The 26,296-nt window shown below is 42.8% G+C and overlaps 2 protein-coding genes across 8 annotated transcripts in view; one reads left to right on the top strand and one right to left on the bottom strand.

Moving 5' to 3' along the window:
• The window catches only part of NQO1 (NAD(P)H quinone dehydrogenase 1), a 14,401-nt gene extending 303 nt beyond the window's left edge, over positions 1-14,098 (top strand). Inside the window, exons 2-7 of one of the 2 annotated variants that reach the window (XR_013333081.1) lie at positions 6,968-7,132; positions 7,245-7,375; positions 10,593-10,706; positions 11,512-11,613; positions 12,525-13,118; positions 13,408-14,098. Coding sequence is in view for 1 of the 2 variants with exons in the window: in XM_077755688.1 (XP_077611814.1) it covers positions 7,024-7,132; positions 7,245-7,375; positions 10,593-10,706; positions 11,512-11,613; positions 12,525-12,830 (762 nt within the window). In the remaining variant the exon portion in view is untranslated. Of the gene's footprint in view, positions 1-6,967; positions 7,133-7,244; positions 7,376-10,592; positions 10,707-11,511; positions 11,614-12,524 lie in introns of both variants that reach the window. The other variant, XM_077755688.1, reaches the window with a different exon arrangement.
• Positions 14,099-21,503: 7,405 nt separating this feature from the next.
• NFAT5 (nuclear factor of activated T cells 5) overlaps positions 21,504-26,296 on the bottom strand; it is a 118,052-nt gene continuing 113,259 nt past the window's right edge. For all 6 annotated transcript variants that reach the window (XM_077755680.1, XM_077755681.1, XM_077755682.1 and 3 more), the window contains one exon: positions 21,504-25,793. The gene's annotated coding sequence lies outside the window, so the exon portion shown is untranslated. The remainder of the gene's footprint in view (positions 25,794-26,296) is intronic.

Raw genomic sequence — 26,296 nt, 5'->3', positions numbered from 1 at the left:
AAGACTCAAAACAGAAAAAGCGAAAGCGTTCGGATCCCGGGATGAGCCCTGATCAGACACCGGGAGAAGGGGAGCTCCTGGGGTCTACCCCATCCCCACAAACTTAGTGGGCATTTAACAGAGACTTGACCTTGGAAGCAAAAAAATCCCTCCAAAACAGGTCAGAAACCGACTGTCAACGGCCAGATCTGGTTCACTGGCACACCTTGATTGGCCTTATAGAATTTAAAACATTTTGAGGGGGGNGGCACTTGTGGGGATGAGCACTGGGTGTTACATGGAAACCAACTTGACAATAAACTATTAAAAAAGGCAAAAAAAGAATTTAAAACATTTTGCAGTACGTTGCTAATATTTATAGTAAATATAGGTTATTGCATTTAAAAAATGTGAATTCCCTGCTTCTGGAGGAAAATTAAAAGATACGGTGATGAGCGTGCTGGAGCTGGAGTGTGTGCTCCCNAATCTGAAACAGGCTCCAGGCTCTGAGCTGGCTGTCAGCACAGAGCCGGATGCGGGGCTCGAACCCAAGAACCAGGAGATCATGACCTGAGCGGAAGTCAGACGCTTAACCAACTGAGCCACCCAAGCGCCCCCAGGAGACTTTTTTTTTTTTTTAAGTTTATTTATTTGCTTTGGAGAGAGAGAGAGCATGAATAGGGGCGGGGTAGAGAGAGGGAGAACCCTAAGCAGGCTGTCCTTGCAGAGCCTGACTTGGAGCTGGATCCCATCAACCGAGAAATCATGACCTGAGCAGAAAGTAGGAGTCAGATGCTCCATCGTCTGAGCCACCCAGGTGCCCCTCTATAGCATTCTTCCAGTGTCCTTAGGGCACCAGCACAGTATAGGGCAAGAACTATTAACTGATTTTCCATTCTTACAGAATATTCTGTACTTATGTGTAACTTTAAAAAAAAGGGGAGAGGGGGAGGAGGAGAGAACATGGAATGATTTGGACCTTGTTTAACTTGTATTAACTGTATTCAGCTAAGTCTTGCCATTAAGATGCATCCAGAGTATTTGTTTGTAACTCCTGGGTTCCTCTGACTGGCAGGCACGCATTCCCGAGGAACCCAGGGAGCCCAGAGCGCAGTAACAGAATGCATGAAGCTGATAGGAGGGCTTGCCCTTAATCCATTTATAACAGGTTTTCCTTGATTGCTCATTCTTCCTGCCAGAATGATCATGTGGGTCATCTATCTTTTACTGTTAAGGTATCTAGATGTGCTTTACATTAAAACCATGTATCCCCATCCCTTTCTTTCTCTGCCAGCTTTTATCTTTTCCTGCCGTGAAGTTCTATGTTGGCCTTCAGTGAAGCTGCAGGTTGACCGGGTCCTGTTCAATCAGCAATGTTAGTGAGCGCTTGGTTTCAGGCCGGCCTGAGGTTGGAGGCAGAGAATAGTGGGAGGTTGAGTAACAGGAGGACAGAGGCCAGCTTCCCTGAAACAGGGGACATACTTTGGCCACCAGAATGTACGCTCTACAGAAAAAAGATTTGGTGGAGTGTTTTGTTTTGTACACTGAGGTATTGTAAATGCCTAAAGCAGGGCCTGGTGGATAGAGGTGCTCAGTAAACCCTGGTCAAGCAGGTGAGAGAAAGGGTTCTAGAGAACAGGAGCATGGCTCATGCTAGGGGGGACTTGCTGAGGAGACACTTGCAGGGGGCGAGGGGGTGGGGTGCAGAACACAAAAGATGGCGAGGAAGGAGCCAAACTGTGGAGAAGGCCCAAATGTCCATCAACTGATGAATGGATAAAGATAATGTGGTGTATATACATAAACACAGTGGAGTATTTCTCAGCCATCAGGAAGAATAAAATCTTGCCATTTGCAATGACATGGATGTCACTAGAATGTATCACACCAAGCAAAGTAAGTCAGAGAAAGACAAATACCATACGATTTCACCCCTATGAGGAATTTAAGAAACAAAGCAGATGAACACATGGGAAGTGAGGGGAAGAGAAGAGAGGGAAACAAACTCAAGAGACTCTTAAGGATGGAGAACAAACTGAGGGTTGACCGAGGGAGTTGGGCAGGGGGGTGGGCTAGACTGGGGCCGGGCATTAAGGAGGGCATTGGTTGGGATGAGCGCAGGGTGTTGTATGTAAGTGATGAATCATTGAATTCTACTCCTGAAACCAGTATTACACTCTATGTTAACTAGAGTTTAAAAAAAAAAAAAAAAAGAGATGGTGGGGAAGGAACAAGGGATTTCAGGACACAGAGAAGTGAGGATGAATGGGGAGCACACATCGTAGGGTTTGAACCCTGGAGGCGAAGCAGCACAGGGAGAGAGCTGCGTTCACGAAGACGTGCTCAGCTGTGTTACAGAGTGGCCTCTGTTAGGTCAATGCTGTGCATGGCAAACAGGGATGAATGTTACATTCGGGGCACTGGTAAGAATCCCGTTTGTCTTTCCAACCTCTCCAAGGGCAGTTCCTTCCCAGGACCTTCCCCCATCAGCCGGCCCCGAAGTGAACAGTTGGCCTCTGCAATTTTGCTCCTTGCCTCCCTTGTCAGGCTAATGTCATTAGTTTTTTGTGTGCACGTCTTACCGCCGTCCCTAAGGGACATTCTGAGAACGTCAGATGTGTCACATAGCTAGTTAAGTGGCAGGAAGGGAAACTGAACCCTTCAAGTCCAAAACCCCTCAGGTTTGTCCACGAAAGAGGACTTGGCAACAAATGACTCTTCCGGTCGCCCTTCACCTCTGGCCCAGGAGCACAGTCTGCTCTATGGACTGTGGGTCTGTGTTCTGTTGTGTCTGTAGAATCCTTGACCGCTTTTCTACTGTGTGGTGTTCAGCAATCGTATCTATACCAGATCCTGACCGCTGTGGGTTACGTTTCTGGCAAATCTATTCTTCTGGCTTGTGTCTCCTCTTACTTTTTTTTTTTTAAGTTTAGTTTTTTATTTTGAGAGTGAGAGAGAGCACAAGCAGGTGAGGGGCAGAGAGAGGGAGCAGAGAATCCCAAGCAGAGTCCGTGCCAACAGCTCGGAGCCAGATGTGGGGCTCCAACTCACGAACCCTGAGACCAGGACCTGAGCGGAGATCAAGAGCCGGACCTTAAGTGACTGAGCCACCCAGGCACCCCTGTTTAGTTTTGAAAGGAGCCGGCGTCCTAGAGCTAGTCGGTGATGAGCTCCTTGAAAACAAGGGCTAGATATTCTGACTCACTATGTCAAGTGCCTTTGTATTTTACTACTTAGGAAATGCTGGTTAATAATAATAAGTAAATTTATGGAAACCAATTTGACAATAAACTATTTGTAAAAAAAATAAAAAATAAAATAAATTTTTAAAAAAAATAATAAGTAAAAAAAATCTTTATATACATAGCTGAGAAGTAAGCCGAGAGAATATAAACTGACAAGGCAGTATTCATTCAGTCCACATTGATAGAATTCGCGCAAAGATAAGTCCCAGAGAAAACGCGTATCAGAACTTTATATACTCACATTTCTCCCAAGAGCAGTAAGCCGTGGAGTTGATTAGGGATTTGTTGAGGCGGCCTCAGGAGCTCCTGAACCTTTCCCCAGACCGTCCAAAGCACATACATTGCTCTCACAGAGTTCGAATCCCTTACTGAACTTGTGTTCCCCGGCATCTGAGCTTGGAGAGTCTGAAACGCCACGAGTGAGCGGGGCGAGGCTCCCGGGCAGGCTGGGGCCCGACGCTGCCGCGGGGCCAAATTTAACGCAGAGCAGCTGCTCCCACGGGAGCTCCGCCCGTGGGCACAAATGTTAGGAGTTAGTGAGAAATGAGGCAGTGACATCAATTACTAGGGGCGGATGTTGTTGGTAAGCCCCGTTCCCCGCCCTGCTGCCTGCACATGGTTGCATGGATTTACCTATACGTTTACTAATTTTTTTAATGATCTCTACACCCAAAATGGAGCTCGAACTCACAACCCTGAGATCAAGAGCTGCTTGCTCCTTTGAGCCAGCCAGGCGCCCCTGTGTCTACATATTTTTACATTATTCCAGTCTCACCACTTACTATGTAAACTTGGGTAACTTGCTTAACTTTTCAGTGCCTCAGTTTTCTCATCCGTAATGTGGGACTAACTGTATCTAGCTCATGGTGTCACCATGACAGCTGGAAAAGAATGCAAAGCACTCAGAGCAGTGCCTAGCACACGGTAAGCACCCGTTGAGGCTGTTATCCAGACAAAGGCAAATAGTATACGATTTCACTTGTGTGTGGAATCTGAAAACCCAAACAATGAACAAACACAAGACATAGACCCATAAACACAAAAAACAAAGTGACTTTGCCAGGGGGCAAGTGGGCTAGAGGGATAGGCAGATGGGTGAAGGGGAGTGGGAGATACGGGTCTCCAGTTATAGAATGAATAAGTCACGAGGATGGGGCGCCTGGGTGGCTCAGTCGATTAAGCGTCCGACTTCGGCTCAGGTCATGATCTCATGGTTTCTGGGTTCGAGCCCCGCGTCGGGCTCTGTGCTGACAGCCAGCTCAGAGCCTGGAGCCTGTTTCAGATTCTGCGTCTCCCTCTCTCTCTGACCCTCCCCTGCTCACACTGTCTGTCTCTCTCAGAAATAAATAAAACATTTAAAAAATTAAAAAAAGCAGTAAGTCACGAGGACAAAAGGTACAGGGTGGGGGAATACGGGTGGTGGTATGGTAGTAGAGGTGTATGCTGTGACAGGGGAGCACACTGGGGGTGAGCGCAGTGTAAGGTATACTAGGCTCGTAGAATCCCTGGGTCATCCGCCTGAGACACATGCAATATTGTGTGTCAAGTATACTTCAATTAAAAGAAAGAATGAAAAGGGGCTCCTGGCTGGCTCAGCTGGAAGAGCATGTGACTCTTGCTCTTAGGGTCGTGAGGTCGAGCCCCACATTGAATATAGAGATTACTTAAAAATAAAGAAATAGGGGCGCCTGGGTGGCTCCGTCGGTTGAGCGTCCAACTTCGGCTTGGGTCATGATCTCACGGTTCATGGGTTCGAGCCCCACGTCGGGCTCTGTGCTGACAGCTCAGAGCCTGGAGCCTGTTTCAGATTCTGTGTCTCCCTCTCTCTCTGCTCCTCCCCCCATCATGCTCTCTCTCTTGCTTTCACTCTCAAAAATAAATAAACATTAAAAAATAAAAAAAATGAAGAAATAAAACTTAAATAAAATAGAATAAATGCTGTTGTTGCAAGAGAAAAACATTCTTGTTCTAACAACTTTATTAATACAGAGTAGGTCCAAAAAAAGTAAATCTTTCCCCTCTGTCTCTGTGCCCTTGATATCTCTTACTTAGCTAAGAAAACTATCAGTAGTTTCATGTAATTATTCCACATCTTTTTTCCCCTCGTAACTATATACTGCAAATCTTTGTACACATATATGTAGTTTCTTTGTCTTTTTTTTTTTTTTTAAATAATGTCTACACCCAACATGGGGCTCAAACTCTTGACTCCAAGATCAAGGGTTGCATGCTCTACCTACCGAGCCATTGAGGGGCCCCTCATTCTTTATCTTTAAAAAAAATTTTGTTTTAATTGTTGAGAGAGAAAGAGAGAGTGACAGAGTGTGAGCCAAGAAAGGACAGAGAGAGAGGGAGACACAGAATCCGAAGAAGGCTCCAGGTCCTGAGCTGTCAGCACAGAGCCCAATGTGGGGCTTGAACTCATGATCAATGAGATCAGGACCTGAGCAGAAGTCGGATGCTTAACTGACTGAGCCACCCAGGTGCCCCTCTTTGTCTTTTATAATAATGGATTCACACCCCCTTCATTTGATCAGTTAACAATACATCGTGGATATCCTTCTGGGTGACTCTATATAGTTACCAGCATCCTAGTCTGTAATGTGTATGTACCATAATTTATTCAAATCCTCCCCGTAAAGAGTCAGTGAATGCCAGTGAAAAGAATGATAGAGTCCCCGTCGTGGCTCATACAGCCTTATATCCCACTGCCTTTAGTCTGTAGAAAAGATCCCCCAAAGTTGGAGAGCTAGATCAAAGATTTATGCGTCTTTAAAATTTAAAGAGACTCAGCCTGATTACTTTCCCCCGGGGTGAAGACAATTCTTGTTCCCACTGGCAGCTGTTAGTTTCCTGCACTCTTAATAGCCCTCAGTGTTGCTTGTCAATTGTTTTGCTAGTGTGTTGGGTAAATAATGATATCTCATTTTAATTTGCTTTTCCTGACAGGCTAGGCAGGGCACTTGCTCATTTGTCTTTTGTCATCTGCATTTCCTCCTCTGAGTAGTGTGCTCATATCCTTGATTTATTTTTCCAGTGCATTGTCTGTCTTCTGTCTGTCTGTTTGTAGACATTCTTTGGAGTTTTAACCCTTTGTCATAAGAGTTGCAGGTATCCGCTCCCTGACTTGTTTGTGGTGCCTTCTGGTACACACACATTTGTAATTATTACGTGGCTTCATCTGGCAAGCTTTCGGTTCGTGGTTGCTGAATCTCTAGTCTCTCTTAAAAGTATTCTCCGTCTGGAGGCTATGCAAATCCTTCCTTTAGATCTGTCCTCTGCAGGAATTCATTGCTGTAGGAGGTGTGTTTGTGGGATAGTGAAAACAACAACAGAACAAGATTACAACACACACACTGAAAATTCGAGGTGAATTTTCACAGACTTGTGGGATGAGCACCTGGATCAGGAAACAGAACATTGTCCCCACCCCGTGACAGGGGTACCGCTATACTGACTCCTAACCCCTTCTGTTAGTTTTCTAAGAGGGTAAGTGCATTTTCATGCAGGTGGCCGATTAAGATTAAGAACGCCAGCGGAACCAGCCCCTGCGTTAGAATGCGTCCTTTACTCATTGGCGCTTCTGTGGACAAAGTAGGTTTCTGGCTCCCGAGGGGGGGCTGCGTCACCCAGCGCCTCACAGAGGTCACTCCTCCGTTTCGGATCCCGGCCCGGCCGCCCTGCGGCTGAAGCTCTGCTGCGTGGGAACTGATTTTCTCCGTATGCCCTGTGTGTCTCAATAGCCAGAAGAGCATTGATCGTACTGGCCCACGCAGAGACGACGTCCTTCAACCATGCCATGAAGGAGGCTGCTGTAGAGGCCTTGAAGAGCAAAGGATGGGAGGTCACTGTGTCAGACCTGTATGCCATGAACTTCAATCCCGTCATCTCCAGAAGGGACATCACAGGTAGGATGGCGTCCCCCCCCTTTAATCAGGGCTCTGTGGCACATCTCGCCTGTGGGTTCTGTGGCTCAGCCTCGGCCCCTCTGGCTTCAAGCTGTCGCTTTCCTCTCGGCAGGTACACTGAAGGACCCCGGGAACTTTCAGTATCCTGCCGAGTCTGTTCTGGCTTATAAAGAAGGCCGTCTGAGCCCCGATATCGTGGCAGAACAAAAGAAGCTGGAAGCTGCAGACCTTGTGATTTTTCAGGTGTGATGGGACATCAGAAGGGGTGTCAGGATGCTTGAGTTCTTACTGTCCAAGACAGGTCACCTGATTAGCTATGTGATCTTAGGAGAAGTCACTTACCCACTTTAGCACCATCTCTATAAAGAAGGGTGATGACTTCAAAAGGTGCGGTGTTACACAGATGTATAGATATTGTGAACTTGGCTGTGCTACTCTGAGAATATGTGACTACGTGGGGCACCTGGGTGGCTCAATCGGGTAAGCCTCTGACTCTGGGTTTCAGCTCAGGTCATGATCTCACAGTATGTGGGTTTGAGCCCCGCCTCGGGCTCTGTGCAGACAGCGCGGAGCCTGCTTGGAATTCTCTCTCCTCTCTATCTGCTCCTCCCCTGCTCACGAGCCCATTCGCTTCTCTCTCTCTCAATAAATAAATAAATAAACTTTAAAAAATATACGTGACCACAAAGATGACATGTGAGCCTTGAGCTTTTTCTTCAATTAGTGATTCCTATGGGATCTCTCACAGTTTGCACTTGACCCCTTCTCTGCACGAGCATCCGAGCACTCTGTGGAGTGAAGCACGGGACACGGACCCCTGCGGTAGGAGCCTCCCAGCTGAAGCGGGCGCCGGCCTGCTTCACGGGTTCCAGCCCCCCTTCTCCTGGAAGCTGTCTCCCCACCAGGCAGTCCGTACTTGTGAGTCCTCTTTCCTGAAAATGCCAGACTGGACTCCATGACTTTTCTTCTGCTGGTTCTAACCAGCTTTTTGTTATTGAAAATGGACTTATATGACCCTAGAGACCGCACAAGGAGGTGACACCAGCTGTGGTTTTTGCAGTTGTTCATTCAGCTACAAAGAATCCAGACTTTTAGGTCTTTCCTTCTGCCCTGTAGCTGTCGCTGTAAGTTAAAGCCATGCGCCATGAGCCAGTGTCTGAAGAATGCCTTCTTGGTCAGCGTTTGTCTTACCCTGGCGCGGCCGAGGCGCCGCAGCCAGCGGCAGCTTTCAGTTCCGCTTCTCAGAATCGCCGTATTTTATTTTTTTTATTTATTTATTTTTTTTAAAAGACAATTATTCTATTTCTTTTTTTTTCTTTTTCTTTTTAATGTTTTATTTATTTCTAGGAGAGAGAGAGAGACAGCGTGAGCAGGGGAGGGTCAGAGAGAGAGGGAGCCACAGACTGAAACAGGCTCTAGGCTCTGAGCTGGCAGTCAGCACAGAGCCCGACGTGGGGCTCGAACCCACGAACCGCGAGATCATGACCCAAGTGAAAGTCGGACGCTCAACCGACTAAGCCACCCAGGCGCCCCAGAATCACCGTATTTTAGAATTGGAAAGGATCTCACTGCTCTTTGGATTTAGCTTCTCTCCGAAGCATCAGTTTAACTTTCAGTACTACGGTGCATGTTGTGCCCTGTAAAATAGCAACATATGGAAAGGCACCGCATACGCCGCAGGTTTATATACTTATTATAACATTTTACCAACAGGTGATGGGAAAAGTCTTCTTGTAAGTTTTTATTTTTATTTTTTTTTACTTAAAACATGTTTATTTTGAGAGAGAGCAGGTCAGGGTGTGGGAAGGGCAGAGACAGACAGAATCCTGGTGGTTTTTAAAAATAAAAGAAAAGTTTTTATTTTTATTTTTTTACTTAAAATATGTTTATTTTGAGAGAGAGCAGGTCAGGGTGTGGGAAGGGCAGAGACAGACAGAATCCCAAGCAGGCTCCGCACTGTCCGCGCAGGGCAGGATGCGGGGCTTGATCTCATGAACCGCTAGATTGTGACCTGAGCCGAAGCCAGGAGTTGGACGTTTAACCGACTGAGCCACCCAGGGCCCCTGGAAAAGTCGTACTATGGAAGGATGCGTGTATTATGTATGATAGTTTTTCAACATGGAAACCAAGCGTCCTGAGGAAGGAGTGCTTTCATTCACACCAAGACCGCCTCAGGCTGCCCCCTGCTCTCTCTTCTCACTTCTCCACGAACAAACAGAGGAAGAATAAACTTTCAAATATCCTGCAAGCCAACCAATTCTATTTTCAGCTCTGACTGTAGAAGGTTCACAGGGACGAAATCTATGTGTGTAAACCACCTGCACATTTATCTGAAAAGCCTCAGGTCTGGCCCCTCACAACTGCAGAGTCATAAACATAAGGAGCATCTAGAGATTACTCAAGCCCCTCTTTTTACAGATGAGGCCCATCAGACTTCGCGAAAGTAAGGGGCTTACGTGACAAAGGTCTTGCCTCCCATCAGATGCAGGGTGAGAACACGAATCTCGTTCTTCATCTCGTGTCCTTTTTGTTCTAAACCCGCCCCTTCTACCCCCTTTCCTGTGGATCAATGACCCTTCAAATATCGGGGAAAGATATCAAGTCCAACAAATCCCTTCTCTGTCCTATACTTGTCTCAGCGGGGCCTGTTCCCAGGTGTCACTGTGTTGAAATCCTAAGTCAGGGAGAAAAAGAGGAAACATGGGCATGGTCCAAGTGCTGCCTTCATCAGGACAAGAGGCTCAGCAAGACTCCCTCACGGGAATTCCCTGATAAACCTCAGGCACACGGCCATTTGTTCGCCGGTGTGAGCGTGCACTCACGTGCAGCTTGTTCTATTTAAAAAAAAAAAAATTTTTTTTAATGTTCATTTTTTTTTGAGACAGAGAGACAGAGCGTGAGCAGGGGAGGGGTAGAGAGAGGGGGAGACACAGAATCCAGAGCAGGCTCCGGACTCTGAGCTGTCAGCACAGAGCCCAATGTGGGACTCGAACTCACGGACCGTGAGATCATGACCTGAGCTGAAGTCGGATGTTTAACCGACTGAGGCACCCAGGCGCCCCACGTGCAGCTTTTTCTAAACAGTAGGATTTCACATCCGTGAACACGGGGTACATGTTTCACACTGTTGAGAGCACTCCTACATAATACTGATTTAGGCATCACACACTGAGGCAAACTTTCTCTGCATTCCTTGCTGTTGAGACTTTGCTGCTAAATGTGATCGAAGTGGCATGTGGCTTTCTTCAGACCTACGCAGTACTTGTTTCTTTTAGGCAGAAATAGAGGAGTGTCAAGTTGACTGGCCAAGGCCATTGTTTTTCTTTAATGTGCTCACTCCTCCAGAAGCACCCACAAGGGCTTCCAGAAAGGTTTGCTCTTCTGTGACATCAGCCCAGCACCTGAGCCTTCGATGCTGGCGGCAGTTTCTGCGCTGACCTCTCTGTGCTCTGCCCCACAGTTCCCGCTGCAGTGGTTCGGAGTCCCCGCCATCCTGAAAGGCTGGTTCGACCGAGTGCTCATAGGGGGGTTTGCGTACACGTATGCTGCCATGTATGACAACGGACCTTTCCGGGTAGGTGGATGGTTCTGCTCTAACAGCCGGATCCGGGGTGCAGTCTGTCCTGAGGCGGAGTTCTGAACACAGTTAGGTACTAAGGTCAGGCTCCTCGGAGAGCTGGATGATAGTGCATGTAGATATTTAATTTTTTTTAATGTTTATTTTTTGAGAGAGAGACAGAGAGTGAGCAGGGAGGGGCAGAGAGAGACAGAGACACAGAATCCGAGGCAGGCTTCAGGCTCTGAGCTGTCAGCACAGGGCCCGACGCAGGGCTTGAACCTACAAACTGCAAGATCGTGACCTGAGCCAAAGTCAGACGGCTCAACCCACTAAGCCACCCAGGCGCCCCGGTGTGAAGATATTTAGACAGGCCTTTAGGCTTTGCTTTAACACATCCCAGGGACCCAAGGGGCAGGAAGATCAGGCAGAAGTAGGATGGCAAGATATTGCGCGTTGAGGCTGGGTGGTGGGAGCATCGTGAGACCATGTTCTCTATGTACGGAGACCCCCACATACGCCACAGGACATATTTTGAGGCCTCCTAGATTACATGCCTACATGCACGCGGAGCGCTGTGGGGAGACGCTGATTTCGTATCAGCCTTCACCCACTTGGCCACACCCCGGAGTAATGAGGACTCTGGGGCTGGCCCTCGAGTGTGACTTCTGGAGTCACACTGCGTGGCTCAGAGGAGCCAGGGTGGGAGGAAGGAACAGAAATAGCAGGTGGCTGGACTTGTGGTGTGTTCTTTTCCCCGGGGCTGTTTCATTAACTTCCTGTCACCAGGGAGACGTGAGGGGTAATGACTTTTCTTTTACAGAATAAGAAGACGGTGCTCTCCATCACCACTGGCGGCAGCGGCTCCATGTACTCTCTGCAGGGTATCCACGGAGACATGAATATCATTCTCTGGCCAATTCAGGTTACTTTGTTTCAGTGAACCTTCACCGGGGATTAATTAATTGAGCTTTGTGTGGGGTCCAGATCCTCAAGATGGCAGCTGAAAACAGACCTGAAGTGTGAGGACGCGAGCAACGTAATGATTCAGAACTCCAGGGAGCTCCCCTCTAAGCCTTACTAGTCTTCCCGGGCCCCTGCACTTAAGAGTAACCTGGCAATGCAAATGTCTAAACACCTCTGTCTCCTAATCGAGGGCCAGTGCAGAGAACCCCTAGATTGGTATAGCCATGTGCCCCGATTCCAGACGACTGACATCTGTCTCCAGTCTTCCAGGCCTTCTCTGGGATGCTGCTACGGCCTCACAACCTATTAGAAAATTGAAGAAGTGATTTAGTCCAGCTAACGAGTGGAGTCTGAGGGAGGCCTCTGGGTGGACGGTCGCTGGACTAGCAGGATAATCTCTTCTACGGAAGAGGGTAGGAGAGAAGAGCAAATGCGGTGGCCGCCTATGATAGTGGAGAATTATGTTAATATTGGAGAATAAGTTACACAGATGACTTCTCGAGGCTCACCTAGTCAGGAGAGGCGGAGAAAGGCACATCCACATACCTTGGCAAGTCCGCTGCCGAGAGGCTGAAACTCCCTTATGTAATAGAACTTCCGGCACTTTTGGCAGAGGATCCCAGGCTGGCACGGTTTCAAGATTTTATTCATTTAGAAGAGCTCAACTGAATAGGCTAAAATAGGTAACAGCTAGGAATAGAGAGTAGAAGGTGAGAGAAAATAGCTAGGAGTTGAGTCTCCGGGGTGCCTCAGGCCCCCACAGCGGAGCGTCTTGTTGGAAAGCCTAGATTAACTCTTGTGTGTCTATTTATGATACAAGCTGTAGAGGGTTTGTTCTGTGACTCAGCTCCGCTCTCTGTGTGTCCCCAGAGTGGCACTCTGCATTTCTGTGGCTTCCAAGTCCTGGAACCTCAACTGACATACAGCATTGGGCACACTCCTGTGGATGCGCGAATTCAGATCCTGGACGGATGGAAGAAACGCCTGGAGAATATTTGGGACGAGACGCCACTGTATTTTGCTCCAAGTAGCCTCTTTGACTTAAACTTCCAGGCAGGATTCTTAATGAAAAAGGAAGTGCAGGATGAGCAGAAAAACAAAAAATTTGGCCTTTCTGTGGGCCATCATTTGGGCAAGTCCATCCCGGCTGATAACCAGATCAGAGCCAGAAAATGAGACTCACAAGACTGGGTTCCTTTTAAAAATGTAGCCTAAGCTAGGTTTATTTCTCAGGCTTCCTTGACTTGCTTTAGTTTTTAAGATTTGTGTGTTTTTTTTTTTTCTTTCCACAAGGAACGAAGAGGAGGCAGAATTGACTGTATCCATGTATTTCTGGATAGTCTCATTAAATGTAACTGGTTCTAGTGACTGCTCTCATGGCAAAACCTGGTTAGGCTCAAGAAGCCACTGAGGATATAAAGCAGGGAAAAAGATGGAGAAAGATGTGAGACAATATTCTTCAAGGTCCTCTACACAATTAAATTCCTCTTTTTAGGGCTACATTTTTAGGGCTAAATCTGGCTGGAGAGTATCCAACTCTTCGATGATACATTTTCCTTTTAATTACCTCTGTGGTTTATGGCAGAAGGGAACTAATTGCTCTAAGAAATGGCTGAATCTGACACAAGGGACTTGTTTAGTAGTTACTAATTTGTGCTTGTTTATGATAGATACTGGTTTGAATTACTACACAGTGACTAATATGCCTGACGTGTGTGTTACTCTTGCTTCACCTTTTGTTCTTTATACACAGCACACACAGATACTTTGAATGCAAAGACGATAAAACTCTCTTCTTTACCTCAATCTTCGAATTTCATGTCGGCAGAAGTAAACCAACATATCTATACGCTACGTCTGCTACAGTGAATGAATTCAAAAAACAGCTACTCCCAATATTTAACAACAGCCTTCTGCAAATACTCCTTTACGTCTGAGCGACATCACAGTCTGGAAGGGTTTCTTCTCTGCCATTGCTGACCTGACGACTTTCCATTTGGATGCATTTTGGTTCCACAGTTTTGGGGATAAAGTTGTAGTCCTAGAGTTTCATTAGCCTTGAACAATTTTGGCATAATATTCCAACTTCCAGTTGAAATTATTGAAGTGTGACTCACTGTCAGTATAATTCAAGTAGACTATGATGAAAGGCTGCCCTCTGGTGGTGCATTGAAAGAAAACACGAGAGATTTTGCAAAGCAAGGTTGCCTGAAACTGGGAACAGGTCCCATACCTGCCAAGGAAATGGGGGCGGCAGGCCAGAGACCCTCATGGGCCAGATGCCAACAGGCAGTTGGGTAATTTCCCCCTACAAGATACATAATGGCAGATGGCTGGCTGCTTCAGCTTGAAAATATTTTCTTGTTGCCTTCCTGCTCGCTGTAATTTTGTGTATGTTTCTGAAAGCTCCAAATGAAATCAATAAAACCCATTTCTACAAAACAGACCCACACTCACTGGTTTCAGTGAAGCTAGTGATGGAGGCGAGGCATGCAGGGAAAAGTGGAATCGGCGACTAGGGAAGATGGGATCAGAGCATACAATAATACATTATGGCCAGAAGCTTTTTTTTTTTTTTTTTAAATTTGAGACAGAGAGAGACAGAGCATGAGTGGGGTAGGGGCAGAGAGAGAGGGAGACACAGAATCTGAAGCAGGCTCCAGGCTCTGAGTTGTCAACACAGACCCCAATGCGGGGCTTAAACTCACGAACTGTGAGATCATGACCTGAGCCGAGTGGGACACTTAACCGACTGAGCCACCCAGGCACCCCTGGCCAGAAGCTTCTAAAGAGAGCTCTCCCAGGGCTCTCTTCATATGACTGCTTCATATGACTGGTAATGGAACCAGCCCTTCAACAGGGCTGCTTCATATGACTGGTAATGGAACAACTTAGGAAGGTCCTCTCAGGGAACCTAAGGGACAGTTAAAGAGACCCTGGAAAGAATACTTTCAAGAATAACCTAGAATTCAGTAAACAAATGCCAAGTGGCAGTATTTATTATGATTTGCCTGATTTATTCTAATTTACCCCATGGGCCAGGTACTCTCCTAGGCAACAGGTACCCTTCCCACTACTTTGGGAACAGAGCAGTGAACAAAACCAAGCACCTCATGGAGTATGCATTCTAGTGAAGAATGACAGAACAGACACGTCAGCTGGTGATAAATGCTAGGAAGAAAAAGCAGGGTAGGAGACAGGATGTGGGGAGTTTTGTTTTATACAGGGTGATCTTCCCCGCTAAAGCTACATTTGAGTAAAGACCTGATAAAGTGAGAGAGTGAGGTGTAGATGCCTGCAGGGAGGCACTCCGGGCAAATCCCTGAGGCAGGATCACATGTACTATGAGGAAGAGAGGATGTTAGTGACTACAGCAGAGCAGGGAAGAGGGATAGGCCGGAGACACAGCTGGGATTGGATACAGAGCCTTCCAAAGTACTGTAAGGATATAAAGACAGGGGAGCACCTGGGTGGCTCAGTCGGTTAAGCGTCCGTCTTTGGCTCAGGCCATGATCTCACGGTTCATGGGTTCGAGCCCCGCGTTGGGCACTGTGCTGACGGCTAGCTCAGAGCCTGGAGCCTGTTTCAGATTCTGTGTCTCTCTCTCTCTCACCCTCCCCTGCTCTCGCTCTCACTCTCTCTCAGAAATAAAACATTAAAAAAATCAGAAAAAAAAAACGAACATAAAGATAGGAAATCATGAAGAGCTTTGGGCAGAAGTATGACATACTCTGATTCCTGTTTAATTCTGGCTGGTAGGTGAGGAACCAAGAATAAGGCAACGTCAGAAGCACAGAGAATTGTGGCACATTGTCACAAGCTAGTCAATAAATGCTTTGGACCAGGGTGACAGCAAGAGAGGTATGGAGAAGTGCATGTACTTACTTTTAAGAGGTTTTATTTTTAAGTAATCTCCACACGAACATGGGGCTTGAACTCACAACCCCAAGATCCAGAGTTATGTTCTACTGATGGAGTCAGTCAGGTGCCCCAAGAACTGAATAAGGTTGGATCTATCCCATTTGCTAAGGTGAGGAAGAATCTGGAAAGCATATTCGGCGAAGAAGCTGGGATCGGGAAGGGTTCAGACATTTTACGTTTGAGATGGATGTCTATTAAGACCGTAATAGAGGGCGGCTCAGTCAGCCGACTCTTAATTTCAGCTCAGGTCATGATGCCAGGATTGTGGGACTGAGCCCGGTGTCAGGCTCTGTGCTAAGCATGGGGCCTGCTGAAGATTCTCTGTCCCTCTAAAATAAGTAAATTTTAAAAACGAATTTTTTAAAAAGACTGTAATAGGGTAATAGGAACTTGGTGTTAGGGAAGAGGCTATGGCAGGAGGGACACATCTGGAAATCTTCTACAGATAGTATATAAAGCAATGTCATACAGGAGATTACCTAGGAAATGAATTATGATAGAAAAGAGATCCGGTGATTGACTTCCAGGTCTCTCCAGTGACAGAAGGTCACGAAGACGAGAATGAAAAAAAATGGCCAGTGGAGCAGGAGAGCTGAGCGTGGGGTCCTGAAAGCTAAGTGAAGAGTGTTTCAAATAGGGAGTGATCAAGCGTGTTGAACACCGCTAAGCCAAGTAAGCTAGGTCTGCGGGTTGACCTTTGCATCTAGCCATGTGGAGGCCACTTGTGATTCTGACAAGAGATATATCAGGAGAGTGGTTTGATGAAAGCCTGATTGGAATGGGTTCAAGAGAGAATGGAAGGAGACAGAGGGGAAACTGCTGGGGTGGGAAGGGGGGAAAGGAGGGTGTGGTCAAAGAAAGTTACTTGATTGTTTTAAGAGATAAGGGACATGACAGCACATTTATATGCCAGTAGGAAGAACTCCTAAAAGGTTTTGATGCTGGAGAAAGAGGACAATGAAAGAAACAGGTCTTTGAAAAAGCAGAAGTTTATGGGATCTAGTACACAAGGGACAGAAGAGCGAAGTAGCGTCAGGACTAGAAATACTAAAACAAGGTACTGTGTACCAGGAACTAAGTAATTTTACATGACTTAATTTGCTTAGTTCATGCAAGAACCCTAAGAAGTTTTGTTTTTGTTTCTACTTTATAAATAAGGGGATTGAGGAACAGAGAGGTTATTAAATAGCAAGTGTAGAAGCCCGAATTCCATCCAGGTGGGCAAACTCAAGAGCTTATGCTTTCATTTATTTTTATTTTAGAGAAAAAGCGTAACTTGGGGAGAGGGGCAGAGGGAGAGAGACTCTTAAGCAGGCTCTGTGCTCTGAGTGGAGCCTAATGTGGGGCTCCATCCAATGTCTCTGGGATCATGACCTGAGCCCATGCTTTTAAATACTGTATTCTATTGCCTCAGTAGAAGCAGGGATGATGGCACTGAAACAGGGCACAGGACTAGCAATCAATACCGCTTCTTGAGAACAAGACCATTAAATGTTGCTGTTGAGAAACTGTAGCTACTTTTATACTTTTTTACACAAGGTCCCTCTTGTGTCCTGAGCAGGGATAAATGATGTTCCAATTCTGTTACAGGACTGATTACACGGCTGCTGAGAATGTGTTTGCTCCTTACAACATGACGGAGTAGCACATGATATCCATGTTTCATCTGTATTAGTATTTAATATTTGTCTTTAATGACACATTTCCCCACAGTCTAGTAGGTTCTTCTAATACACAAAGACATATATGTGTTTACTCACGATCATTTTGAATACCGCTAGTGATATGTTATATATACATTTTGGTAAACACCAAATTATATATGTGGAAATAACTGACAGGAGAACAGAAAGAGAAGGCCTCGGGATGTGGGACTGCGGGCTGGGACGAGCTTCAGCAAAAGCACCGCTCTGCTACACGACTGGCTGCCACACTACATGCTACTACACTGCCCGGCAAAACAGCAGGCACAAAGTAAGGGCTCCACACACATCTGTATTTCATACCTTTTCCTAATGATTTTATAATTTCCGCCACATGCTCATGTTGCTCAAAACTGACATTCATGGATACCAATTCATTCACAAAGTTTGAGGAAAAAAAGACAGTTACCCACTGCAAAATGAAAACTTTCAATGTTTTATTTTTGACTGCAGCTGTTTACAGAAATATAGTTGCGAGTATACAAATGTTCCAATAGAAGCAAAATATCTTTTTAATATTTAACAAGTTATCACAGATAGCTAAAAACATAGATGCAAATGAAATTCCCCCAGAGAACAAACTGAAAATATCTGGTGTCAGTGCTCTGAATCTCAACTATGAAAGCCATATACACAAAAATGTAATCCTTATTTCATTGCAGGACAATGGAAGAAGGCAGTTCAGTGGTTGATCAGTGTGCTCAAGCAAATAAAATTAAATCAAAAGATTTTAATGGCAGAATGGTAGCCATTCTGAGAATGGGTTAATGAAATATGTGCAGTATGTTAAATTAAAAGACTAATAAAGAAGCGAATAAAACTCAGTAAAAGTCCAAAAAAAATAGCTACTTGGAGCTTATCAATTAGAAGGGAACAAGGTGAGCAGATACATTCGTTAGCTCAAAAGAAATTAACTCAACGTCACTGGAATCAGTTTGAAGCTACTAAAGTCATAAACACTTCAGTGCAGGATAGTTCTTCATTGGACTCATTAATCTGATTCCAAAGCCACTCTCAAACGTCTGAGATGGTGTGTGTATGTTTGTATATGTGTGTGTTGTCCTGAGGTTTGTTAGGTAAAATAATAAGCAACCCTTATAAACTATTTGAAACCAAATTTCATCTGGGGAAGAAAAAGAACAGGGATAACAGGGTTAAACATGGGGCTTTTAAAAGGGATACTCCAAGTTGGAGTCAAATAGTATCGTGGTAGAATTCTTTGGATACAGGAATACATTATGCAACAAAGTGGGGAAGAGGGGAAGGGAACAAGAAAGGAGGAATGTACCTAGAGCGTCTCCCCACAGTTTGCCTATGTGTTGCCAGCACCGAAGTTTGTAGAGTAAGCCACTTACACTTCCACTGCTAGTGTTAAGCAAAGACAGCAGTGGTGATTTTTATAAAGTGAATGTACAATTATTTTTAATTTGAATGTGCATTTTTCTTCCATGAGTTAATTAACTGGTGATTTGTAAACAGTGGAAGGAAGATTACAGCAATTATGGAGGTACTGAATTACACATGGAGATTAAAATGAATGAATAAATCTACTTATCTTGTTAGTTTCTATTTACCATGAGGCATATAATTGAGAAGGGAGAAATGCCCAGATTTATAATGCACTGTCTTGTCCAATATTTATTTCAGTAAATAATGCGTGTCTGAAGCGTAAGTTCTGAGGATAGCTATATCTCTTCTGCATCAGTTCACGTACAAACCAAGCTACTTTTGAATAAGTTTTATTAATTTAAAACAGAAATTAAATAAGGTGCTATGTTGACCTGGCCAGCCATCTTATTTAATATCTCAGATACAAATATAAATACAAGGAATGATGTTCTGAGAGTTGGTCTAGCCAGACCAAAATTGTGGTCTGCTGGTAAAGTAAGAGGCGATGAAAAGAAAGCTTGTGTTATCACTGCCCACAAGGTACCCATTTTATGGATAAACAGGAGACTTTAGCACCCGTCAATTGTTTTAGCTACTTAAATGTCACAACAATGAAAAGAAATATAGAAGACTGCACCTATAGATTTAAATCAGTCATTTAATGTAAACGTTTTAGTAAATGGTAGGAAAATGGCAAAGTAAGTTAAATGAATTATCAATAACTAGACTAAGGGTATATGTATATAAAATATACTATATTTCTATAGGCAGTACTAAGAATAAATTATCATTGCCAATAAATGATTACAGATAACCAGGTTAAGTTGAATTTACATAAAGAACAATATATAACTATTTGTATGAGTAGGGGGGAAAGCCTTTCTAGATCTTACTGTATATCATTTACACCAGTGATTTTCAAACTTGAGCATACATCAGAATTACCTGGAGGGCTTGTTAAAACACAGATTGCTAGGCCCCATTCCAAAGTTTCTGACTCAGGAGGTCTATGATAGGGCTCAAGAATGTACATTTCTACCTAATTCCCAAGTGATACTGATGCCAGCTGGTAGGCTTAGGACCATATTTTGAAAACCATTGGTCACACTCTATCTGTAGAAAACTATGTACTACAATGTTCTCATACATAGGACACAAAATATACTGGAAGGGGGCTGGCTTTAATTAAGTCTCAAGCTGAACATTTTAATATTTGTAAAATGATTTGCTGAAGAGTAATCATTTCTCCATAGTGAGAAATTCTCCAATATCTCCATATATTGAAATTACATTTCAAAGTCTTAAGTCCTGCCATACAGTCATTTTAGAAAATATTTACAGAACATTTACACCAAGCTGACTATCCAAAATAAAAAGGGGCATAAATAGTTAAGATGTATTTGTTAAGAAGGAATCATCACTATACAGCATTCTTGACTTCTTTGGAATGATTAAAGTGCATAATATCATTAGGGTATTAAAAATATTGCATAAAAGTCTGCAGTTTTCAGTACCACTAAGTCAAAGAAAGACCCAGTGGGGAAAGCAGCTCTATCCCAAAGCTACCGCTACAACGCCCTCTCTTTCGGCACCACCACTGCAGCACGGAGCCCGAACAGAGGCAAAATAACAGAAACCAGAAGGCCACTCAATCCAACTGCAGCTTGTTGAGAGGAACTATTACCTTTGTTCTAGAGGGGTTCCAATATAACTTCATTTTCTTTGACACTATTTTTCATAGAGATTACAAAGGTTCTGACACGCAATAGGTTCTGACACTATGATGAATTACATCGCCTTGTCTAGTTAGAAAAATTGACTGTACCAGGTTTATCTAAATTTTGTGTTAGTGATTTATTTTCATCCGCCTAAGTAAGACCAGAGAAGATGTTTTAAACACTCCCTTCCTGAAATTTAACTACAAACATCTGTGTTCATGGAGTCTCACAGACCATACAATTTTCACTAGCATTCAGATAAGACCTATCATTGGTCAAGACGAAGACAAATTTAGATAATTTACATAAAGCCTAAACACTATAATTTTAATGTTTATTTTATTTTTGAGGGAGACAGAGAGAGAGAGAGAGAGAGAGAGGGCAGGGGAGGGACAGAGAGAGAGGGAGACAAGAAACTGAAGGAGGCTCCAGGCTGAGCTGTCAGCACATAGCCCGATGGAGGGCTTGATCTCACAAACCATGAGATCATGACCTTAACCATAGTCAGTGCTTAACCGACTGAGCCACCCAGGCTCCCCTAATTCTATAATCTATTATTTACCCTCCCTCAAAGGAACAATTCTAGCAATGTATCTCTGTTACTCTTATGCCAAAGGGAGAGACTTATGAAGCTGTTTTCTCTGGTGATCGAAAAATGGAGAAAAGAATGCTAAGTGAAATAATTGAAAGTTGGGGCTTACTGAAATAATTTATTTGCTTTTGGCAATAGTGAAAAATGAAATTATAAGAAAGGAGCACTATTATGGTAGAAAGGCACTTTTCCATAAGCATTTAATATAGATATAAAATATTAAAATTTTTTTCTGAAAGAGAAAGTGGGTAAAAATAGAATTTTATTAATGAATGAGGCTAGAATGGCATGAAAATAAATGGGGAATAAAGACGTAATTAGAGCACTGGGGCAATCCACAAATGATACAGGTCTTACTCTGATATTTACTGCATTATGAACATTATGTCCACAATTTAGCTCTAGTGACACAAATAAGCAGAGTAGAAAATGTTTTTTTAATATATGTTACGAGATATACCTAACTTAGTTGGGTATGTACTCTTGAGTTATACTTCTAATAAAGCTGCTGAACTATACAGTCTTCATGGGGTCCCTCCATATAAGCAAAGTGTGCAGACAGAACATGGCTGTACTGGTTAGGGATGAAGCCTGTGGTCATGAAGCAAACTAAAAGCTAACAGACCTCATAAAGTTTTCAATTAATTAGAAAAACAATAAACAAATATTTAGGACAGGAATTTTCATCAGAATGATGAATAATGCCCAAATTACTCCTAGGGAGTATTTCTAAGCCACGTTTAATTTGAGACTTTGCTTTATTAGAACATTTAATTTTGGTCTTTAATCAATAATCTAAACAGATTTCACTCTTCCAAAACAACTGTCCAAAATAGTTTAAATGGCCCAAAAGAATTATTGTTTTAGTTCTAGAGGGACTCAGATATAAATTCTTTCTCAGTTGCTTTGATATTATTTTTCCTAGGCAGATTAACTGAGGTTCTGATGAATACGAAATGCACTATAATGAAATTCTCAACTATAGCATAGACAATATTACCACAAAAAGAAAAGAAAGGAAGGAAGGGAGGCCCCTCATTAATTCTGCTTTTATAATAAACAAAGCCCTTTAGAAACCTGTTCCAAGAGACTGTCAAAAACTGATCTGCACTGGCTGCTCTAATTAAAAAGGTAACATGATAAAGCTCTGAAGCAAATATGATTTCTAGTTTTCTTCCCTGTTGGTGTGGATGTATCATGGAATGACAATAAGGAATAACACACACACACACACACACACACACACACGCACGCACGCACGCACACAGATAAGCTCCAAGCATTAAGATGATTTGCTAAAAGCGAGAGCAACTGAATATAACAATATAAAGGAATAAAAACGGTTCAGAGTTTTTTTAGGTCCTTCTGCCATTAAATAAATTTAATAAATTTCTGCTTCCAAGGCCTTTGCTGGCTCATGGAATCTCTCTCATATATCACTATTGTTTGTAACAGTAATCTGGAAATTGTATTATTAGCACAAGTATCAACCACTGACCACTGAGCTAACTCTTCAATAAGAAGACGAATGTGTTTTGTAACCAAATAGTCAGAATGCTGTACTTAACAGTGACCTTTAGGGGTAGGGAACATTTAACAATGTTAAAAAAAATCCATCATTATTGAATAAGAACATGGTAGCATAGCACAGCCCTTGTATAAATAACCACAAAATTTATGAAAATAAAAATTGGGTTTTCTGCCTCCATCCAATCAAGCCACTACAGTTCAGGTGTATGTTCTGTTCTAAACTTAGATACTATAAAACAGAAAATTGGTCCCTGGTAACTTGGCATTGGCAATCAGCATTTTACAATGATAAGCCTCTTGCTAAACAACAGAACAGAAGTCAGCACACAAGCCAGTCTTCTTGCCATCACTTCATCCACAGAGCAGCGCTAACAAACAATCGAGTTGGAACTTGGTGAGCAAATAGACTTCCTGAGTCTCCTGTGTAATCTCTTAGGAAAAAAGTCAGAAAACTCAGAAATAAACTTACAGTATTTTATTTCTACTTCTTATTTTTATACCTGCTGGGTAAGCTCTTTACACCTCTTTATACCTCTGCAGTTAAAGTTTTACATTTTAAAAGTGAAGCACTGGATTGTGTGGCTGGTCCTTCTTATAACCTGAACTATACTGGATAATTTTTCCTGATGTGGTGAGGAGAGATGATATATTGAGGAAAATGCTTTTGGTTCAGAGAATTTATAAAGTAGCTCTGGATATTACAAGATGGGGAAAACGTTATTAAAATTACAAATATGGTTTGTGGTTTTTTAGTGTTATTATAAATAAAAGGCATAGAATACAGAAAGCCAATTAATAATAACAATAACAATAAAATATTAAATATATAGTGAGCAAAGACTGAATGGCTCATTCTTGTGAAACACCATTTGACACAATGGCCTGATGGGTTTCCTTACTCTAACATTTTGCTGAGTGAAAGATCCAGCACACAGTAAGCTGCCTTTAGCCCACTAATAACATCAAGGAACTGCCTGATGGAATGGCCACAGATGAACAGGTCATTTGTTTCAAAAGATACTTAAATACTCAATAAAGACATAACAAACCCCCCTCACTGTTATCAGACGCCACGTTGTGGTAGAACATCAGACAAACTCACAAATTTACCACAAAAATGTGTGGCAAAAAAAGAATAGTTTATATATATGTATATATATAAATTTCTATATTTATGCCAATGTACTCACTCAGTACAAATAGCAAAATAGTATACCATTTCCTAAATACAAAATATAGCTTTCCAAAAAAATGAAACACACATTAGATATAAACCATCCAAAACTTGAACGATTGAAAACTGTATTCAAAAGTAAATGACCCAGAGTAGGTCTCTTTCTGAAAAGTTCCCTTCATATCGGCAAGAAGCCTGTACTACTGAAAACGTAATTCAATGCCTCTCAATCAGAGAGAGAGAACTAAAGAAAGGGTCAGGGGTGGAGGGAAGAATATATAAGAACAAAGAGAAAAAACAAATTAGGGGAAGAGCACATTCAAAGAACCAAGGAAGACCACAAAAAGGGGGAAAAAATCTGGCTATATAAACAAAACCAACACCACAATTCCACAAAGTTCAACTAAATGTATAGGATAGGACAAAAATTAAAAAACAACAACAACAACAACAAACAACCAAACAGAAAAGTAGCCTTCAACAATTAATTAACAGGCTATTTTTTTGTACACTTAAAAAAAAAAAAAATGAAACAGACATGAATACCAAAACATCTTATCTACATATAGAAGCCACACACAATTTGGCCTTAAACTGTATTAACAGCTTTCTACATGCCAAAAGGAAAACGAGACATAAGCACGTGTCCAGACGACAAGTTGTCGTGAGAAGCAGGCATCCCGTGGGTGGCAAGAACACCCAAGACTGTATAACTAATGCTACAACTGCAACTGTAAATTCTGGAGTGTGTAATTTTGCTCTCTAGAGACGTAACACAAGTTAATTCTTCATTTTAAGTCAATGATATGACCCTGTAAAGCCTAAGGCTTGTGGGAACCATCAGATTAAGTGACCACTTCAAACTGTAAAGCACTGAGGTGACAAGTGAATTACACTCACTGCAGTTTAGGGAGAAGTGATGTTTCAAGAAATTTTAGTTTGATTCTTTTTTTTTTAATTAAAATGTACAATGTTTCCTTATTAGAGGGAAAAATTTGAAGACTTCAGAACAGCACCGTTCATGGGAAAGAAATGCATTGTTTCTTGTTTCTCAGGAATCAGCTCTCCTCACTCCTTAGAGGGTGGCCCCCACCCTGCCTGTGCTGCAGGAGCTGCTGGGTTACCCCAGACCAAAGCGGCCTTTTCCTTTAAGTTGCTACAGGGTCACAAACCTTGTAGTATATTACTAATTGTCTAAAATAAAGAGAAGAAGAGGGGGAGAATAATAAAAATGAACATAAAAAGGGAACACAGGTCCAAGACTGGGATAGAAAGAAAACAGATCCAAGCTGCTCTGTCAGCTTTAACCGCTACAGGAGGATATCAGAACACAATTTACCATATATTATCCCCTTCATTTTTTTGATAGAGTAAGATAATTATTCTTCTCTGCACAGGTATGGCTAAAACCCTTAAAAGAAACACAGAGAATTAACAACTCTCTGAAAAATAAAATCAATAGCATTTCAGCTGTTCCTAGGTTGTGTGATGTCTGCCTTTGTGATAAAAAGAGGCCTCTTATCTGTGTAGAGCTCTTACTATAACTAACTTGTCAGAATGTTACCCCTTCAGTTTCTCCATAAAAACTGAAAAAAAGATTCCTTCACTTTGGCCAATAGCTGTGCTTTTTATACTGAAGAACCACAGCCTTAGTTTTAGTTACTATTTGAACTTTCCTTTTTCAAAAGCCATTACTTCGCTAAAACAATGCAGGTAAGAAAATATGAATGAGGAACAAAAGTAAACACGACAATATGAATTATTTTCCAATAGCAATAATAACTGAGCAGTCCAGCTTTTGAATTTGAACTATACTTTTAAAGAAGTAGCGCCTAGGAAAATAGCAACAATTAATTCTGTCAGCTGGAAATTCAAATAGATTCTCAGTCATCACTGTTATTAGGAATATAAAATACTAAGATGTTAACAATGGTGGCTAATCACTGCAACAGGCAGCATAGGTGTGCTCTTTTGCAGTAAGAGTAAAATCTATCCATTTACTCAATCACAGTTTTTCATACTTTGTTTTGTTTTTAAAGTAACAGTTCAAAAATCCTCACGGAATCACATGATCTCAGGACATCTTGGAATCAGAATTTCTTCATGGAATTTCTAAAAAAGAAGAAGAAGTTGAATATAACTCACTAGGGAGGGAAAAATTTATACATTTCCTCTTACCCTGAAAGATCCCAAAGTATATCACAGTATTATAAATGATACTTCATCATATTTACACTTCCACAGACTTTTCTGACTCAGTATTTATTTCTTGAGGAAGGGAGAAATGCGACTTAATTATATTCAATAAATAGTACATTCATCGGGTGTTCTGTCATTCCATGGCAAAGACACTTAGAGCCAGAAGGACTGCCTAGTACTAACAATATGACCACAAGCTATCATTCAGAATAATTTATTCAGATTTAAAAAGTAACCATCTTAGATTTTATTTTGAGTGTGAGAGATAGAGGCAGACAGAGAGGGAGAAGAAGATGTGGGGCTCCATCTCACAAACCATGAGATCATGATTCAAGCTGAAATCAAGAGTCAGACACTTAACCAACTGAACCATCCAAGAGCCCCTAAAAATACCATCGTGTGAGAAAGCCATATTT

This window comes from Crocuta crocuta, unplaced genomic scaffold, assembly GCF_008692635.1.
Source record: "Crocuta crocuta isolate KB4526 unplaced genomic scaffold, BGI_CrCroc_1.0 scaffold152, whole genome shotgun sequence".
Lineage (NCBI taxonomy): Eukaryota > Metazoa > Chordata > Mammalia > Carnivora > Hyaenidae > Crocuta > Crocuta crocuta.
The sequence above is the reverse complement of the archived record's forward strand: the minus strand, read 5'-3'. Positions and strand labels throughout refer to the sequence as shown.